Genomic DNA, 21,788 nt, shown 5'->3' on the forward strand with positions numbered 1-21,788 from the left:
CTCTCATTTTAGGCTGAAGTGTAAAAAATGATGTTTAAGACTAGTTTCCAGAGGCCAGCATGAAAAGTAAACTGCATTTTGTAATGCCTTACAATTTAATTTCTTCCTTGCCTGGATCTTGTGTGCTTCAGGGGGAAAGAGCAGCTGCTGTCACACAATGGATTTGATACAACATATAAACATGGAACTACAGTTCCAACTTTTAATGTATTACAGAGATGTGGCCATTGGAACGTTTCCATTTTTACTACATATAACAAACAGCAGCAAAGAAAAGATGTAGAAAGAAAAGGAGTGGCCAGAGAGAAGACATTTTTAAATTAATTTTGCTGTGCCAAACACAAAACTTTTAGTGGAGTAAGGATTCACCACATTAAGGAATAATACACAGGCAGTAGAAAAAAATATTTTGGCATTGTATCAGACCTAAAGAAGTCCAATAAACATCCAGAAGAGCTGTAGTGACAGTGCAGTAATGGAGAACCAAGACCATGGCTTCTGCTGAGGATGAACAGGCCTTAAAAGAACTTCCAAGGTATTATGAAATGAAGTCGTTGGGGGTGAGGAATAAACCCAACACTTATTCCACTTAAAAAGGAGCCAGGAATACTGGCAGGTGTGTTCTTTAGCCTGCAGTGCCATCGTCTGGCTATGGAAGCTATATCATCATGGGCTGGGGAAATGCAGCCAGCTCAAGATTTAAATGTAAAAAGAGCAAGCTTTAGTACTGTGCACATTTCTAAAAATACAGAGTACTGAGGGGAGTTGTGGTGTTTACATGGAGAAGCATTGCATGAATAAATGAAAATGTGATTCGCAAGTAAAGACAGAACATGAGAGCAGAACATTCGAACCAACTGACAAAAACTATGGCTACAAATATTATATAATATAGAATTAAGCCTCTCTTGTATTTTTTTTTTAATAGGGCTATTAGTTTAAACTTTAAGTTAAACTATGTCATTTGAAAATCATTGCTAAATAGTTTACAATTGTGGACCTCACAGGCAAATGCACCAAGTGGTATTTCATTAATTAAGGGACTACAACAAGAACATATTTTAAACTACGTATCTTGTAACATTTAAACAACATACTTATAATTGACTCTGAGCTTCACTATGCTAGGTAAAAAAAAAAACCAAAAATGAGCATTCTCTTTCTTATAATGATTATTACAGTGCCCACAGCTAACCAGCTTTAGGGGTAAGCAAACCCAGGTTGAGTGATATTTTAGACAAAGCTCAAATAAAATAAATAGAGAGACTTTTTGGTAACTAAGGAGTGTTCACATCATCAGTCTGGTCCTAAAATTCAGATAGATAGGATAAAAAAAATCCCCAGTACATGACACATGCAGCCCTGGGGAAACTCACAACAAGCTTGGGTATGTTTCAAATACACAGGGAAGTAAGAGGCAAGGTAAGAGCAGCTTGTGACATTTACAACAACTTTTTTTTTTTTTTAAGTGAGTATGAAGTTCCAGAGCTCTTTTATTAATTTTGAAGCACTGTTTGAGGTGAAAGAGTATGTACAAGGAATGTTTTGAAAGCTAAATTCATTAGCATGCAGAATAACTTGGTCTAGGCTCCAATCTGACTCAATTCTTACAGCCTTCTGTGTCAGATTACAGCAAATCAGATTTGAGTACACTGCCATGTGGTTTGGAGGCATAAAGTCAATAAATTCCCAACAGAGCTCAGCTTGCAGAGCCTCCAAAATAAATGTGAACACTCTGACAGAGTGTGCACTGGTTAAGAAACTTGAAAAGTGTGCAGAACTTCTAAAAATTATTATACTTTCCTTTGAGAGCTTGACTTTAGGAAGAGACATTAAAAGTTTTGGAACCCAATAATCTCCAAATCTCACAGCAACAACTAAGATTTGCATCTGCTCCAGATGCTGAGGCTGGAAGCAAGTGAGCCCACATAATCCTTTCTTTCCCCAGGTGGAACTGGATGATTTTTTTCCTCACACAGTGAGACAGTCTCACTGGAATCACAGCTGCAATGTAAACACAGCAACCTTACCCAGCTCTATTAATTATCTTAATGGCAATTGGCAAGGACTGAGGGAATGACCAGAATTACAGTTTTTGGAGGTTCTTCAAATGAATTTCATCATACAGCAACATTCCATTTAAATTCATTTAGAAATGCCGGTGAGTGTAAATAAGAAACTACCTGTGCTGGTTTGAAAAATGAATTTGCAAGTCCCTCAAAAGCATTTTCTTCTCACTGCAAACAAAAACTGGCCAGAACTCCAGCACCTGGTGTGTGCATGGGGTTATTCTGCACAGTGTAGGAAAGCTGTGACAGCACACACCTCCTTCAAAGAAATCAGCCTCAGCTGAGATACAATCAGCTCTTTGGGACAGAATTTGGAAAAAATAATGCAGGTGGAAAACACAAGCATGTGCTAATTTGTCCTAGGATCAAGCCTAGGTCTATGGTGGACATGGACAACTTTTGCAATTGATTGACATAACAAGCTCTATTTCCAAACATCCCAAATGGAAATACAGAGTCAAGGCAGATTCAGTAAAGTCCACTAGCTGGGGCAACATTAAAAAACAGAGATATCATGTTATATAATTAAAGTATCAAATCAACAAGGGCTCTGTAATCACATGGAAAGAGAAAAAAAAAAGGTTTGGACATTTAAATGTCACCCTAGAATAAGTTACAGAAAAAAAATAATTTCTACGTCGCATTATCAGTGATTATATGCAATTACTTAATCCTTTATAATAAAATACATAGGGAAATTATCATGTCAATGTTGTAGACTAAAACATCGGACATTAAAAACCAAGACTGTGGTTGGGTGGCAGAAGATATTTTAATACACAAAACTTGGTCACTAAATTAGGAAGAACTTCGTACTCCAAAGAACTGAAACAATTTATATATGTTCTTAATTAATAATGTTCTTAATCTGACATACAATTGTAAAGAGACTTTGGTACAAATGAAGCTGTACTAGAGAGATGTAGTGTTACTTTTCTGCATGCTATTGAATTTTAATGCTCTCATAGATTTGATGCAATACAGTTTCTACGGGTTTTCAATTTACCTTTTGCATTTTTTTTTACTTAGACTGTGTAGTAAAGATTGAAAATTCATTACATTTTAATAAACAGTGCACCACAATTCTTCAAATGCATTTTGTAGAATACAACCAATAAAGAAGGGTGAAGTTCTTCAGGTTTTCCAACTTTTCTAAACTACTTGAATACTGTCAGAAGAAATTTCATCCCAAGGTCAGTTAGAAATACACTGAGTAACCATTTTGCACCTTCAACAGCAGTGAAAAGACTTCAAAGCAGATACAAAGCAACCCTTTTAATGTAGGAATGTGTTCTACTGCTTTGGAAAGGAATGGGGGAGAGATTGACTTGCAAGGTCAGAGAGGCAGTCAGGATGTCACCTCCCACACCTGGCCAAAAGCCAAACCTGATTTTCTTTGGCTGCTGTGAACCAAAGAAATACAGGGATCTGTTTAGGAGAAACAACAGTACAGGCAGATGAAGAGAAAGGAAATGCAAGCCAGCAACACAATAAAACATCAAACTTTGGGTGCAAAGGCAAAAAGTTTCAGGAGGTTCCAATAAGAGTGTCCTAACTAAGGCACAAAGAATTTTTTTCCATCCAGCTGGTATGACAGCATTTCAGATGGTTTAATAAGATTTCACAGCTCCCTGCAAATTTTGTCTTACATTACCCATTAACCAATTACCAGCAAAAGGCCACAGCAAGCCAAAGTTTTAAGAAAGACAAACAAATCTGCTGAAACAGATGTTCCCTGCTGGATTTCAGACAATTCACACATGTAACAAACCTTCTCTGTTCCTTAAGACTTCAACCTTTATCAAGTATTGAAAAGGGAAGAGGGTAACAGAGATGAGACTTTTTTTTTAATGACTTTGTTTTGAAATCAAAATGTTTGCTCCTTGCATGGTATGCATATTGCCATTATCTAGGGGAAAAAAAAAAAAAAGCTAAATTAACTTTCTTTTGTACATTAGTCTGCTGATAAAATGAAGAATAAAATAAGCCTTAGTTTAGACTTTGAATATCAGCATTCTTTTTTCAATATTTATACTCTATTTTTTTTCAGAAATAATCCCTGATCTTTTAGAAAAAAGTTGTGAGACAGCAAGTATGACACAGTGGGACATGCTTGTACACGAATCCTTTTAATACTGTCCTGTTTTAGTACTGAAGAGATGAGATAAATGGCAGAATCCCTGGATTTTCCTGACCTTGATCAAGAAGAACAAGTGTTTAGCTGAAGTGTGCAAAACTGCTATGATTACATCAATCTAATCTGGAAAGCACATGGTTTATATATAAACCATGGTCTCTGTCTCATCCATCACACTGAAAGACAATAAAACATACTTCTGTTCAAAAAACCTGAAAAAAAATTCCATTAACCCTTATTTTCCTTCTTACATAAGAACCCTCAACCATTTTTAAAAGACTACAGAAAAATGCATACATATTCAGGTTTCTAAATATGGATACATGTAAATTTAAATGTAAGTGCTCTTATAATCACAGGCTTCATTAGACAAAATGACACCCTGCATCACTGCTGAAGAAATCAGTTCTGAAATAATGGAATTAGGAAGTTTTGATCAAACTGCCCAACCAACACCATAAAAAGCCACCTAAAGCTACAGAGAAAAGATTTACCTGGCAAGAGATCCAATACAAATAAAAAAGACAAACTGGAATCAATGAGAAATGAATTGGATTACTGGACAGAAGCATATTCTTGCACATGTTCAAGCTACTGGGAAAGTAACAGAGCCAGCAGGTATAAAAAAACCTTCCAAATGTCTGCTTACCCTTTCCTGATCCAATCACAACCATGCTGTTAATCAGGCTGGATTACATCCCAGATATTAATTTGGCAAACAAAACAATCATCTGATTCAGTCTGTCCCCTTCAAATATGCTGAAAACAATCTGCCACTGATGATCTTGCCATGCATGTGCTCCTGGAGAGCCATCTGATCAGTTTGTGCTGAGATGAGAGAAGATCTCTGCATTCACACACACATGCCATGAGCCTTTCCCTGTGCATTCAGTGTGGAAATGTGCCCTATAATGCCCAAGGAATATGCACAGTGAAGGGAGGCAGCTCAGAGAGTTATGGACTCCTTTTGAGTAAAATTAAATCAATCCTACAGCTGAACTCATGCTGTGTATGGCTCATCAAAGCATCACTTCCTCACTGACCAGAGGAACCCTGTCCTGCTGCTGAGATTCCTTCCTGGAAACACTTTCAGCAGCTGGAAACCTCCTCTGCATCTCCTGGGGGTTGGGTTTGGTTAGGGTTTTTTGTTTCTTCACTTAATAAACTATCTCAACTCATTAAATTTCTTGCTTTTACCTTTCCTGTGTCTCTCCCACCCCAGTGTCAGGTGGCTGGGGGTACCAGCTGCTGCCTCAGCCAGCTCACCAAGGTGTCAGAGCCTTTGGGTGACATTCTGTCCCTCCTCCTTCCCTGTGACAATGTGGGGAAGCATAAGCAATAATTCTCTTTGAATCACTGATTCCAAAGAGCCTCAATGCCCAAAAAGAATCCCCAGCACTGGACAACACCTGGGCACCAACAGAGGGGTTAACAGAGAGGAGGAATCCCAGAGCTCCTGCTCTGGAGCCAAACATTCCTGTGCAGGATTCCAAGCCTATCCAACTGACTCAGTGCTGAGCCCACGTGCACAGAGGGTCAGTGCACAGCCCCTGCTCCCATCCACAGGAAGGCTGAAGACATGCAGTAGATGAAACAAATGATGATTTTTAATACCTAATATTCCTAAATATTTCCATAAGAATTTCTTATTGTTCTTACTTTTTTATTCTCATTATGAGGAGAACAAATGCAAAAATAGAAGCAGGTGTTCAATTTCTAAAAGGACTAAAATCTTCAATATGAAAATTTAAACTTTCCACGGAGACACAGTATTTGATACAGAATGTTTTTTCTCTCAATTTTATGATTTGAGCAGTGGCCTGCATTGAGTTCTCACAAATCTCAAGTGCCATTTCCAAGCTTCCTATACAAAAGTTTCAGTGAAGAGTACAGAGGACTACACAACTTTTACACCACACAGAAGCAGCCTGAGGTCAGAGCATTTGTCTGTTTTAGATAAAGACAGAGCAACTGCAGCCTCCTCCTCCATAGCAGTGTATTGGTGGGCTTGTCTCAACAGGAGCACTGCTACAAGGACTCAGAATAAATCATAAAATAACTCACATTTCCACTCTGTTTTTCTGGAGAAGTACATAATCTCTGTATTTTTAACTCATCAACAGGACTCTTTAAGGATAGTTTAGGAAAACAGGCTTATCAGTGTCTATTTTCCTTACTGAGAGGAAAATTAAAATGTAGGAACAAAACATTTCTATACCTAAGCACAGGTTGGCAGTAAGTTAAATGAAAGAAAATCTCCCAACCTGAGACTCTTCTGTCTGTACAGAGATAATTTTGCTCACACCAGTATAAGGCCTGCCTTATCTTTCAGTGCTCTGTAGACTAGGTCCAAAAAAACCCTGTGACCACAAAAATACCTGCCAATAAGGTGGGTCATAGGTACATGTTGTCAGCTCAGTCCTGCTTTATCAAATCTCCCACATCTTTATTTTAAAAAGTGAGAAAAAAGAGAAGGAAATGTCAACTGGAAACTTGTCTCTAAAGCATCAATGACCATGGAGCTCTCTGTCATGAGCAAACACTCCAAAACCCCACACGGAGGAGCCTGGGTTATGAAACCTGACACAACCCATGAGCTTTTAAAAGAGAATCCCCAAAAGAATTTTTCTTTTAAAAGAAAATATTCCACCACAGCAGCAAAAGCTGCACTCTCCCACTGCTGTGAAGTTTTATTGGTTCACAAACACAACAAGACCCAAGACATGTTCCCATTCACAGCATACTAGTATTTATAGATCTGTGGGGTTTTCCCTTTTTTATAAAACTTCAAAAGCCAATTCCCCTCTTTTTTTATACCTGTTGAAAACTTAATGGCCAAATGTAAACAAAATTTCAGCAAGACTTGAGTCTTCCTCAAATTATTCTTCATTTAATTTTGACAGAGAATTAGCATCAACTCAGCTTCCCTTTTCCCTCTGATTTTTCTCCCCTGAATCTCAATATTTTAACTTTACATTTAGCCAAGTACTAAAGCAAACAGTTTCTGTCTCCTGCCCTCTCCCTTGTCCCCAAGTGAAACATAATTACTTGTATGCAATGCAGGTACAGTACACATGAATATATGCCAAAGTAACTTGTGCATACATTTACTTCACTGATAATAAATATTTTATTCATGCATATAAAAGAATTTTCTTTCTAGCTCAGTAAGCTTTTTAGGAGTTATTAGCAGGAGTGTGTCATACACCTAATGAAATTTATTTCAAGGTAGAAGAGATTCAAAAAGAAAGTAAAACAAAGCCTGAGAACTAATTCTGTAGACAATCACAGAATTATAAGTTCAAGATTTATCAAAATATCTTCAAAATGAAGATTTAAAAAAAATGCAATTTATTTTCAGCAGACATCATGTTAATACATATTAATGCAGGGATAGGAGATGTGATGGTTCAAGATGGAACACATTGGACAAAAGCCACGCTGTAGTAAAAGCTTTTTTTAGCACTCTGCCTTAGCAGGTATTGCAGCACAGAGAATACACTATCCATGTCCCTTCTGTGTATTCAGCATATGTAAAAGTCATGCAGCAGAACACGTTGACACTTCAGTGGGAGGTCAAATTATTGTTTTGGCACTTCTGTCATGCCTGTCACTTCAATTCCACTTTATCAAATTACAGATTGCTAGATAGAGTTGGATTAAGGGGAAAGACAGACACACACACACAGAGGAGCAACTGTCACCACTTCAGTTGTGAAATCCCATAATTGCATGTCAGTGACAGCGAGAACAAGAGAGCAGTAATAGGGCTGACATTATGAGCATTCAAATACCAGGAAACTTTGCAGCAAGACTTTGCACTCTGTCAAGCCACATGCCAGGAAATGGACTGGATTTCTGAGCAATTCCTCACATTAGAATTGCCAATATTTATTAGGTTGACTAATAAATAATGCAGTGTCTTAAGTTCCAGGGCAACTTTCAGCTCCCTGTTTTCCCAGAAGTGTTGCTTTTATTTGAAAAGAACATATAACTAAGACAAAGGAGGAAAAAAACCTTTTATTTTAAAATATCACTAAAAGTAGTATGAATAACAATAAATCCTGCCTCAACAATATAGATTATGGGCTTAATCCAACTTTCTGAGTTTTAGGATCCCTGGAGAGCAACAGATCTTAATTTCAAATAATTGTGGAGGAATCAGCCATGAATTTCAAGTAACTTTTCTGGTAATAAACAGACAAACAAGCAAAGCACCCCGTACACACAGCCCTTAGATAACTTCACCCTTTTGTGGAAGCTGTGGAAACTTCCAGCTCTGCGCTGAGGAAGGCTCAGGAAGCGTCACGTAAATGTGACTTACATGAGCTGAGATGTCAGGGGAAGCATCTGCCGTGTGTGACAGCAGGATGCTATTCCTGGAGCAGCTCATTATTCCCCTCTGGGTTACTCCCCCTGCTTCCTGGATTCTGTGGGCAGCCCTCTCCACCTCGTGTGGTCCTGTCCTGCAATGGTTCAACAACACCTGGCACTGTTTGTACGCCAGGGCAAGAGGCAGGAGAAAGAGGAATCATTTGTTCACTCTGTCAGACACCAGAAGGGCCATTAGCATTCAAAACTTCCTTAGATTCCTCCAAATCTATAACCAAATCTATACCCAAATACAATTAAGATGCTTCTCTACCAATCTGTTGGAATCTATAATCTTCCCTCACAATAAAAAAAAAAAAAATTCTTTCAATGGGAGTGAAAATGCATCTCAATAATCTACACAATTATGCAGGATGCTTTCACAAGGGAATAAAAATGACACTTGTTCCTATTCAGTGTTAAAGAGCCTCTAAACAGCAGGAAAAAGGACTACCATGAAAGAAAACAGCTTAATAACAAATCCACATCTACAATGCCAGGAGTTGACTTAGTCCCTCCATGGTGCTCCTCACTATTTGATACCCTTATTCATTCCTTTATACAGTAATCTGAAGATCAGAGAAATTGGATAAATATTTTCACCTAAAAAACCACCATTCCCTTAAAATTCCAGGAAAAAATGTCTTTATTATGATCACCATGAATAAACTAAAAGAACCCCAAAAGCAACCTGCAAGAAGCCATTGAATAGACAAAGCAAAATATATTTATAATGCTGTTTCTTTTTCTCCTCATTTTGTCTCAGACACACTTTGTAACCTTGCCTACATCTGCCCTTCATATATCCATTTCTCCATATGTAACTCAAGCCATATAGCTGTAAGTACTTTCCTCATAGGTGTTTTTAATTTGTTTGTAAAGTAATTTGAGATCCAGTGACAGAAGGTACTGAAGGAAAAAAAAAAAGATGAAATATTTTGCACAGCAGGCAGAGAAAAGGAAAGGCATTACTGCCTACCCCAGATCCCCCAGCAGGTAATGGGGAGTTAGGAAACATTATGGCACTCCAGGGAGCCTTCCTCCCTTCCTGACCCATCAGGTTATGGCCCTGATGCACTGCCATAAACCCTGCAGCTCTCATAAAGCCTCTGCACTGCCAGCTCTGAAGTGGGACATTTTCAAGTCAAGATGCCTCTCAAAAATATTCTGTCCATGAGCCACTTCCTTCTCCAGAAGGGAAAATGCATCAGGATGCTCTAGGTGACCTTGAGCCCCTGCTAATGGTGCTGAGCTGCTGCTGAACAGGGGCATTTTCTGCCTGCCAGCAGCAGGAGAGTGACACTGCACATTACAGCCAGCACAGCCCCATTAGGGGCAAAATAAACTGAAATAAAACAGAAATGAAACAGCCAGAGATAAAGAATAAAACATTCCCAGCATAGTAAAAACAAGCTGAGACAAAATTATCCAGCACAGAAAGGTCACTGTAAGTTAACTTCCAGTTTGCAGTGTCAGGTGTAAATGTCACACAAAGGATGTCAGGGGATGTAACTTTATATCAGAGTTCGGGTTTCACAGCATTGCCATGAATTAATTTGATGATATGACAATTGCAGAGCAAAACAAAATATGTCCTTTGTGTTCTATTCAGATCTCAAAGACAGAGCAGGACTTGGAGAAATCTTATTTACATTTTTTTTCTATTTATATTTTTGGAGATTACTGTTTGAAGCAAGTCCCATATAAACATATTTTTTAAAAAAAGACTGCTCAGAACAAGTAAATATATGAACTGAGATTAAATAAAAAACAAGGAAGATTTATAAAGTATAGTTTTATAAAAAACAAGGCAAGTTCTTCAGGTAATGGGAGATGATGTGTAAGGGCAACAACAACAAAAAGGCCGTACACATTAGAAGCCTTAGAGATAGACAGTGGCTTGGGTATATCAAATAGAAGGACTTCAAAGGAATCCACGTGCTCTCCCTCTTGGCAAAATGGCCAATATCCTTATTAATTGCCTTCCACCAGAACCATTTTGTTTGTGCTCAACACACAGGGTTAAATCAGAAAACATGGGTAAAAGGAAAAACAACCTCACCATCTGCCACTGGCCTTGCAATAGCAGAACATCACACAGGCTTTGGAATTATGTCTCAAATTGCCACACATCGCATGGCTAGCTGCAGATATCCATGGATTTTGTACAAAAATCACACATGGTATGTTTTTAACATGTTTCTTCCTGTGACAATTTATGGGTCACTTTTATCCATTTGTTAACTGAGCCATTTCTGTGATGGTATGAGTCATTAAACACCCAATATTGTGATGTTCAGAATGGTGCTGGGATATCCAAACGGGAAAGTTTGGGAGTGTCAAATGCAGAAAAAAGTATTTATTATGTAGGAAATGAGTTGTACGTGCACTTATGGGTCTTCTGCTAGGAATGCTAAGGGCAATTAAGTAATTCATAATTATCCAAGGCAGAGAGAGCAGACTGTGCATTGCTTGTCACATGGTATTTTTAAACCTGGGAGCTTTTAGTCTTGCAGGAAATAAATAAAAATCTTACATGGAAAGGTCAGTTGAAGACAATAAAGGGAGAGAGAGATCACAGTGATGAAGTGGTTACGATAATTAACTGCTATTTTGGAATTTACAGAATAATAGATTTCAAAATAATAAGTACATTTATTAAATTGGAGTTTGCCTGCAGGCAATGCTTTAGTCATGGTTACATAAACTTCTACTTCAGAAGTTATAGATTAGGAAACTTCAGAAAAAAAAAAGGAACACAAGAAAAGGCACCTTGCAGGTTTGCATTTTGTGGTTAACTGGGAAAATTTCTCATTAATTACTAATGATATAGTTCATTAGTAGTATATTTCATTATGGAAGTGCAAATTATTAGATACTAATGATGCATGCCCTAATTGCAGTAGTTTGTCTTGATTTCAAGTTCAATGAAATAAAAATATTTATTTACAATGTTTCAGGTTTATGAATTACATTACATTCTTAATTGATGCTTTCAACAAACATGAAACAATTCATTAGCACTAACCAAGACTGATGGATCTGTATTTGATGATCACTGGTAACTCTCTCCCTGGACTGGAAAGAACAACTGCCACTTAAACTTGGTGGAAGCTTCCATTTTGGGACCAAACAGAGAAAAGAGGAAACAGATCCTGCAACAACAGGTGTCACATCCCTGTTGTTTCAAAGTGCTTCCACAAAATAACAAAAGGAAGAATAAAAATCCAGGGGTTTTCTAGACAACTCTTTCTGCTAATTGCAGTCTCTGGATGTGAAAGCTGGATATCCTGAGTCACTGAAGGTGGAAACTACCCCAGCTCAGAGCAGCCCCTTTGAGTCTCAAAAGAAGGTATCAGACACACATCTCCTGAAATTCCTCCTAGGGTACAAACCATGGCATAACAAACCAGGAAAAGCCCCACAGTTTATTGGCAACAGGCTGGTGCTCTGCTAGATAAAAGTTGCAATACCAGAAAGAAGAAATATATCACTTTAATAAATTGTTGTTCAAAGCCTTGTCAGGCTCTGACACCTGTTCCCTTAATTCACAATATAGAAAGAACTTCTGGCTTGGGCAGTTTTAGCAGTTGTTATCAACACTAAAAAAAGAGCCAAAACTTGGATTTTAGAAGTAAACTGCCAGCCTGGATTTTAGCACAATTTAAAGCAACACGAACCTAAATGGAAATACCTGGAGAGCTTGATGGAAGCTGATGCCCAGAACCTGCAGCCTCAGTGGGCAGAGTGAGAACCAGCTGGAGTTAGAGACCTTAAACCACACGTCCTGTGCTCAACACTTCCCCAGACTCAGTTACTATTCCACACAGGGATACCCTGCACAGATCTAGTAATCCAGATTTTCAAATTTCAGTAGCAACAGATTTCCAAGCAAAACACATTCCTCTCTTTAAAACTGGATTGATATTTATTTCTTACAAATACATTTTTTTTAAGCTGAAGCTTCTTTGTGAAGCCTTTGTTTCTTGGTAAGTTTTTACCGTGAGTAAGGTAAACACAACTGAAAACTTATTTTGTATCTGGTTTATATTTATCCAAAGAAAATAAAACTGGAAATATTTGTTTTAATCAATTCTTTAAAAGGAAAAAATATATTTCAAAGGTGCTACTTCTAAAGCAAGAGAAAGCAGTCATTTTGCTGTCTTACAAACATTTAACAAGGTATGCCAATTTTATCATGACAGACACACAATAACTTTGTTATTAATATAAATTAAGGATACAATGTACAACTGCCTTGTAAACTTTTTTGTAGCATAAAGAGATCAAGACTATAATTCCCTTCTTCTTCAATAAAAACAGTTATTCAAATGTTTAACAATTATATTCAATAGAGCAAGACTGTTTTGTCCCCATTGAAGTTAAAATACAACATGAACACTTATACATATAAAGAGACATAAAATAATTTCACATGGCTTAATTAACATAAAAACCTAAACAATAACCAGAGAAAATCCCAGCTACTAGAGTTGCCTGAAAAATCACATTAAAACAAGCCACTTACTTTTCTGTCCTCAGTTTCTACACCAGAACTGCTCTCTGCTTTAGTGTCCTGAAAGCACAAACAGAGAAGCCCACGTCACAAAACACATTGACCAGCACTGGGGGAGTAACTCAGGCTGAAAAACTGTTGTTTTTGTACACAGAGTTATTTAAATATATGATATCAAGTGTTGTGCCTTTAGGTGAAGTTTATTAAACTTTAGTACAGGCATAAATTTAAACACAGGATTGAAAGAACACACACAAAAAAAACCCCATACCTATTTCAATATGTTGTAGGCAGCTCTCAGGAAAAAATATGATTTGTTATTATACGTTTTCTTTTTCGCTTCCATCTTGAGGAAAAAATATTTCTTCCTCTTTTTTTTTTTTTAATAAACAAATGATGGAAGCTGAAAGAATTATAAAGGTAAGCTAAAGAGGAAAAACTGCTCAACCTTCTGTCTGTTATCAAGTGCTAGCCAGGACCTGACAGATATTTGTGTCTGAATCTCCTGGCAACATGCAAGAACAGCAAAGCCTCTATTTATGATAAACATGTAAATGTGTGTGTGCACAGACTTGTACACATGTGGGTATCTTACACATGTTTTCTTCAGGGGTGAAACAAATGATCTCGAACCTAATGACTCACAACACATGGTTCTTTTATTCCTAAAGTATTTTGATTCAATGAACCTATGAATTTTGGGGCTGAAGACACGCAGGGATAGTTGTTATCACAAAAATTACACTTCAAAAGGAATTTATTGCTTCAGTTGCCCTTTTTACCACAAGTTACTACTGGAAACTGAGTAAGCCAAGTACAATTCAAGTCACTAAACACTTGTAGACAAGTGACCTACTAATTTTCTTTTCAATTTTACTTTTCTAGTGAGGATATTCTTGGAAGCAAATTTTGCTTAAATATTGCAGCTTTAGAGATTTCTACTGGGAAAATAATAACATATGGCTGAGGGACAACTTTTTGTGAAAAGTACTTCCTCAACCTCTCACCAAATCTGGAACTACTCTAATCAGATTTCCGATTATTGGTTAGTTACTTGGACATAAATTCAAAGGCTGATAGCAAATATTAGCTCATATTAAAAATGAAAACAAATGTAAGATGAAGTATTTATGTTTCTTCAACAGCATCTTAAATGAAGGCCTGGTTTTACTTCAAAGCGAAAGACTTCCTACTTACACCTATAAAAGATTTTTAAAAATTAAACCATTCAACCAAGTAAGATAAAAATACTTCAATTCATAGCAAATTATATTATAGATGGTTTCATAAGACATATCAAGTTGTGTCACTTCTTAAGCAGCAAAAAAACATTTGTTATTCTAGCCAGTCTAATATATGAATCAGCACCTCTAATACTTTATATTCCATCACTTTTCATGGGGAACCAGACTGCAGTTTGGGGAATATAACATTCCAAAATTTTCTTTCAAGTGTGCCTTACTGGCAGCCAACCAGTCTCTCCCCACATCTTCCACGTTGAGGAGAAGGAAATTCTCTGCCTACATGCTCCCTTTCTGAGCCTGTTTGGATATTTACACTTGCTTCTTTTCGAGGAGGGAAAAAAAGCTCAGCTTTTCAAAAGCCTTCTCCCTCAGGGGAATGAATTCAAACTCCATTAGCACCAGTGGTCTTCATGTCCTAGCTGTGCCCTAAGTCACCCTTTGGAAAGAGTGTAATGTTCTTTAACATATTTATTGGTTAATCAAAAATGAATCATCTCTTTCCATATTACCAAGGACAAGAGTGGCTGTGTCTCACACACTGACCTAAATTAACTGAAAGCAGAACAAAGTAGCTCCTCTCAGACTGTAGTCATGGCTATTACAGACTCTCAGCATGATGGATATACCTGAAGAGCCAACAGCACTCAGATCCCTTCTGCTGCCCATGGAACAGTGCAGTTTGCCATTTCACCACTGTCCTTTCCCATTGAAAGCAATTCCTAAGAGGCCTGAGTTCATAAGCATTCATTACTCAATTAAAAATGAAGTTTTACCTGGATGAAAAAACCCATTTTCCTCCCAGCACAGCTTATCTGGAGCAGCAAGGAACAGGCACAAGAGCAGCCTCAGCCCCACTGACCACAGGTGGGGCCAGCCCAGCTGAGCTCCCCTGCTCAATCAGGAGATAACGAGACAACGAGCCTCACCTGGAGCCTCCACCTGGAACTGAGCCCTGACCTGGAACTGAGACCCCACCTGGAACTGAGACCCCACCTGGAACTGAGACCTGACCTGGAACTGAGCCCTGACCTGGAACTGAGACCCCACCTGGAACTGAGACCCCACCTGGAACTGAGACCTCACCTGGAACTGAGCCCTGACCTGGAACTGAGACCCCCACCTGGAACTGAGACCCCCACCTGGAGCTGAGACCCCACCTGGAACTGAGACCCCACCTGGAACTGAGCCCTGACCTGGAACTGAGACCTCACCTGGAACTGAGCCCTGACCTGGAACTGAGACCCCACCTGGAACTGAGATCCCACCTGGAACTGAGATCTGATCTGGAACTGAGACCTCACCTGGAACTGAGCCCTGACCTGGAACTGAGACCCCACCTGGAACTGAGATCCCACCTGGAACTGAGATCTGACCTGGAACTGAGACCTCACCTGGAACTGAGCCCTGACCTGGAACTGAGACCCCACCTGGAACTGAGATCTGACCTGGAACTGAGACCCCACCTGGAACTGAGATCCCACCTGGAACTGAGATCTGACCTGGAACTGAGACCTCACCTGGAACTGAGCCCTGACCTGGAACTGAGACCCCACCTGGAACTGAGATCTGACCTGGAACTGAGACCCCACCTGGAACTGAGACCCCACCTGGAACTGAGCCCTGACCTGGAACTGAACTCAGACCTCACCTGGAGCTCAGAGCAGCCCCAGGGAAAGATTCAGGCTGAACACCAAATTCCAGCATTTCTGCTCTGTGTTTTATCCCTGAACGTTACAGAAGCATTTAATCCCTTAGAGTTTGGCTATCTGTCTGAAGATATGGAAAATGAATCCCTTACAAGTTAACCACTGCAGCTTTAGCAGTGAAAACCACATCTGCATGGGTTCAGTCTCACTTCAAGAATGTGTTATCTTTGAAATTATGTAGAGTTGGATTTAAGAGAAATAGCTGTATGTCTTCAAGAGTAAACACCTGGATTCAGACTTCTGCACAAGGGCAAGATAAAAACCAGTTAATTTTCTGAAGCAATTAGTGTTGTAATTCTTTAAACCAGTGAAGCAAGTGACTTAATAAAATCTATATTGAAATATAAATATTTGAGTATACGTCTACAGCCTAAATATACCTCTTTTAAAGGAAAAAATGTACACAGACCCTAAGCTTCAAAAATCATCAAAATGAATCATCTGTCACTCTCAGAGCAAGACGGGAAAAAAATGAGAATGTTCTTCTCTGGGAGACATCTGTGCTACTTTCTCTAAGTGCAAAATGACAAAGTGCTGTCACTTCGTATGTGTATTGCAAATTTCCCAGCTCTATGAATTATTTGAGATGGAGAAGCACCATTTCTGTAAAGCAATTGTAAAATCCTAGAGATATGAACAATGTATCAGGCACATTCTTTAATGTTGGTACATCACAAAAAAAAAAAGTAAAAACTCAGAAAATACGTTCCTTTTGAAGAATTATTTTAGACAAACTATATAATGATAGAATACTTTATAGGATGTTTCATGGAAAATACAGAATTAAATATAAAACCCTCTCATCCATTTCAGTTTAAAACCAACACAATTCCTTTTTTCTCTAGGTGTGTCTGCATAACAGCCAAATAAATAATATTATTACAAATATATTAAGAGCTTATGTTTTATATAAACTGCCTTTTTGGTCTGTTTTGTTTGGTAGCAGCAACAGGGAAACAAAGCAAGGTGTCCTGCAGAACACTGGGAGCAATGCAGGACAAGCACAAGTTTAAGGGCTGGGATTTTTCAAGTTTAACACACTGAGCCCTCGGGAAACAAATCTGCCGCTTCATCAACTGTAGCAGTATAAAAATGTTACTGAAGAGAGTGAAGTGAAAGCTCTAGAAAGCAATAGTATTGGTAATAGCATGACCCTGAATTAGATTCTGGCTTTAGGATGCAGTGGAAACCTGCATATACTTTATTTTACACAGTTTCTGTAATTCTGTGCTTAATTTCACTCCTTGAATTGCGAGCAGGAATAGTGAAATGCCTATCCTGGAGCAGCCCTTGGTGCTAAGAGCCCACACCCCGAGTGCGTTATCACACAGTGCCCTGTGCTCCCCCCCTGCCATCCCAACCCCGATTCCTCCCTCGGCTGCCCCGCCATCCCAGCTCCCAACCAACCACAGCGAAGCAGAAACTTCAGAAAAGTGATCGGGATTTCCAACGGATGTTCTCTCCTCAGGTGAGCATAAGGCAGAGTGACAGCAAAGCGAATTCCCGTGCACACCCTGCACTCCCAAATCCCTGGGGGAGGAAGGATGAGCCCCTGGAATTCCGAGCATCCCAGCCGGGTTCTTCTGTAATACAAAGGCTGAGCAGTAGGTGGAAGCAAATAACCTCCTAAAGTCCTCTCCAGCCTCCCGTGAAAGATAAACCTATTGCTGGGCAGGGGTTTTACACCTGTCCTTGGCACCCCAACAAGTGCCAACAAATGGTGGGTTTTTCTTCCCAGCGCTGCCTTCCAGTTTCATGAAACGGCCAGTAATTTAGAGATGAAAGGTGCTTTGTATCGTTTGGCTTTTTCTTTTTTTTTTTTCCGTTTTGTTTGTTTGTTTGCTTGAAATTTGTACAGCTGAAATGGACTTTTTTTAATGATTAAAGCATTTAAAAAAGGTAACATGATCGTACACAAAGTAAGAATATATATACATATATATTATATAAAAAGTACACAGTCAAATTCTAGGTTATTGATTCTTTTGGATATTTTTATTGACTGTTAAATAGCTCAAACCCCTGAATTATCAAGGAAAATACTTGATACATTTCTCTATCCATTGGCCATTATGTTTCATTATTGCTGCTAACAAACAGGCTGCCAGCAGAAGAATTCATTTGAATTTCATATTAGTTCTATTTCATCTATCCCAGAGAACAAATTAACCACACATTAATACTTACTGAAGAAGAAAATAAATGAAAAATGAAACCTTAGAATGTGACATTCAAGTCTTCACTAAATTTGTCCCCAGCAACTCAGGCAGAAGCCCCATCAAATTAACAAACCAATTCAAGGAATTCAATGGCTTCAACAGTTGCAATGTCAAAGATGTTGGAGAGGAGCCTTATTTTGAAAGAAATAGCTTAAACTCTACTTACTAACATTTGTGGAACAAGAGGTTTGTGTGTACAAGCTCAAACCAGGAGAAAATTGGGCCATCTGCACCTATTTGTGATGCCTTAGGGCAGCCTTGGGGACTTTAAGTAGAGTCAAATAGGAAACAACCCATCCAGTCAGAGATTTAAAATCAAACTTCTCCAGATTTTAGGGAGCTTTCTTGTCTTGTTTCTAGACAAAAGTAGACTGTAAGAGGAAGGTTTGCAAGACTCTTGGAAACTGAAATGACTGAAACTTTATAATCAAAAAATGACTGCTTATAAAAATACTGCTGTATTTTTCATACAGATTTGAAAGTACTCGTGTGTGTGTGCCCTCCCACGCAGCCACCCACCACCCTGCTGTGCCAGTGAGCACCCAGCTCTGCTTTCTGCTTTCTTCTGCTTCCAGCCCAGTGCTTATGCTCATTTTCAAGCCTATCAGGAGTTAAAATTTTGTTTTTCCTCCCAAGGAGAGCTTTGACTTTTTCCTAAATAAAGACTTGTTTGAGGGAGCAGGTACTGCTGCTGCTGGAGCTTTATGGACTGGAGTATATAAAACATTCACGCTCTTCTTTCATTTCCTTCTCTCACCTTCAGGAGTTGCTTGTCCTTTTCTTAATGCTCTCCAAACACTCCGAGATGCACAGACACGTCTCTGGCCAGCACAGAATCCTCGTGCCTCACACTCCCCTCCCCTCTCCAAACAGATGTTTCATTAGCCCAGGGATGCAAAGGTACCCGAGTGTAAAACCTCCATCTTTCTCCTTAGATATCCCAGAACCACACATAAAATGGGCAGTGTTTTTGGAAGATACAGATGTAATTTTAAGATGTGAATCAGTCATGTAGCAGTATCAAGATGTAAATATTGGCTTTTGAAGCCTAGATGAGGTTAAGACTTAATTTTGGGCTAGTAAATATTTCATTTTCAAAGCCAGCAATGGAAACTGACATTTAAAGTTGTCAGTTTGGACAAAAACACTTAAGATTCCTAAATACAACTCCCACAACCCAGGGGAGGTTGTGGGATAATTTTGACCCACAGGTCAAATCTGAAATTCCTTTTCTATATGTCCCTCTACTTTCAAGGCTGAAAATACACAGGAACTTCCAGAACTGTAAATTTTAACAGTTTGAAACTGTTAAAATTTTTAAACTATATTTTATTTATCTAACAAAATTGCCTTAGGTGTCAGGTAGGCAAACAGCCACATAAACAGTCATATGTTTGAAATAACTAAAATCTAGGCGTTCAATAGAAATTCCTGATAAATTCAAGGAGCTGAGAAAGCTGTTGATGTGATTTCAGCACAGCCACACACTGTGTAAGCTGGGTTAGGTGACAACTGACAATATATAACCAGAGTACAGATGCAACTTTTAGAAGAAGAAACCTAATTTAACAGTTTATGTTTTCAAATTAACACCAGCACAAGGGCACAACACAATTCCTGACTGAATCTATATATTTCCAGTCAGGTTCCTAAATGAAACAAACACATAAAATTGCTTCATACCTAAGACACCTAAAAATCTTTACAATATCTTTACTAAGTTTTGCCACATTTGACAGAGAAATAAACAGAAGCTCAAAGATATTCCTGTATTTTTCATAAATGAGTGCCTGAGGAAAAGACAGAACATCACTTGCAAAGCCATGCCCTAGTCCAGCTGGTAAAAGACCTAAAAGAGAGGTGAGGATGCTGAGAGGAGGAGGAAGATTCACTCCATGAAGTGAAGATGCTGAAGTGGCTGCCAGGAAGGATCCTGTGTTTACTGAGAGGCAACTGTGTGGGCACAGGGTATAAATCAGTAATAAAACAATTTCACTTAAGTCCAATTTTTACAGAATAAGTTCCTTCAAGACTGAAGAGGATTTTTGTTGAACATTTAAATGGAATTCAGACATTTTAGGCTATGTAGTGATAAAAAGCATAAATTTTAAATTAAATAGTGATTTTTCAAGCTTACAGAGTGACAGGACAGGAATTGTTTAGTGACAGAAGATGTGTGATGACTGCAGAACTTCCCTGGAAAATTAGGATTATGTAATCATCTATTTTCTCTTTGATATTACACTACACCTTTGATCATCACAACAAGTCGAGTTTCATGCTTTTATTATGTTTCCACAAAATATGGGTGTTTCTGTGCAGCAAAACACTCCCAAGAAGCTGGCTATGTATTTACTCTGCTTTCTTGAGTTAAAAAGTAAGCTGAATTTCATATTAGACTCAAGACTTCCCTTAATAAACAACCCACAAACTTTCTCACTTCTGCCTCGCTGAGGGGGAGCGAGTGGGGTTTTGCTGCCTACTGGGGTTAACCCACAGCCATCAGCAACTTAAAAGATTTCAGTTCCTACCTATTCTCAAAAGTCACGAGTAGTCAGGTCACAAATGATCAGTGCTTCATACACTGGAGTGCTTTCAGCCTCCTGGCCCAGCAGTGTGCCATCCCACTAACAGGAATGCAGAAGAAAAGGCAAGAGTGAACACTGCATCCAAAGCACTGCTCCTGTCATGAGCAAACTCCAAAGGAGCTCTGATGATGGCAGCTATTGCTTCAACATCCAGGGGAAATAAAGAATTAGACTGCAGCCTCGGGCACCAAGTTGATATAATTTAGCTTTGAGAAGTTTCCTTATCGACCAATAGTCAGTTTTTTGTTCTTGTTGGCAAGCAGAGAGTGACTGAGATGCTATTTCTTCTTCCATGCCCAGTGTAGGGTAAACAAGCCCAGTTTGCTTTGAAACATCTGCCAAGCTGTGCTGTCACGAAGACAGCAGAACCCTTTGGTTTCCCAAACATTTTCAGAAGCACTCAGCTGAAAAGACACTGGTCACAGCAGTGTCCCACACCCATTCCCCTGGCACAGAGAGCAGCTCAGCCAGCCCAGCAGGGAGAACTGCCAAGGAAAACAGCCAATGTCAGAGGCACAGACATGGTTCTGCTCCCAAATGTTCAGCTCTCAGCATCCCCAGCACGTGCTCTGCTCCCAGGGCTGCAGCTCACAACTTGGTTTCCACTTAGCAGCACACCCATGGCCTTCTGCAGTCAGCATACACACGGTGCCCTGCTCCTCCTGCACCTTTTCCTGGCTGTTTCTCCCCAGACAGATGCTTTTCCTGCACCTTTTCCTGCCTCTTTCCTCTCAGACAGATGCTTTGCCCTATATAGCAGCACTAAAGTGATGAGCAAGGATCACTGAACACAAACAACCCTGGCAGCCTCTTGCAAAAGGACAACTCTGTCTCAGTGCTGGTCAAGAGATGTAGGAAAAAAAAACAAACCAAACCAAACCAAATCAAACCAACCTCCCCGCATCAAACAAACCCTAACACCACTCAGCCCCTTCATG

General features: G+C 39.1%; 1 protein-coding gene across 30 annotated transcripts in view; it reads right to left on the minus strand.

The window, feature by feature from the left end:
• RBFOX1 (RNA binding fox-1 homolog 1) overlaps positions 1–21,788 on the minus strand; it is a 1,274,894-nt gene that overhangs the window by 510,426 nt on the left and 742,680 nt on the right. For 26 of the 30 annotated variants that reach the window (XM_085591760.1, XM_085591759.1, XM_031506147.3 and 23 more), the window contains one exon: positions 13,106–13,153. The exons of the other annotated variants lie outside the window; for them this stretch is intronic. In XM_085591760.1, coding sequence (XP_085447886.1) covers positions 13,106–13,153 — 48 coding nt within the window. The remainder of the gene's footprint in view (positions 1–13,105; positions 13,154–21,788) is intronic. 30 annotated transcript variants of the gene reach the window in all.

This window comes from Lonchura striata, chromosome 14 (genome assembly GCF_050655825.1).
Source record: "Lonchura striata isolate lonStrDom1 chromosome 14, ASM5065582v1, whole genome shotgun sequence".
Lineage (NCBI taxonomy): Eukaryota > Metazoa > Chordata > Aves > Passeriformes > Estrildidae > Lonchura > Lonchura striata.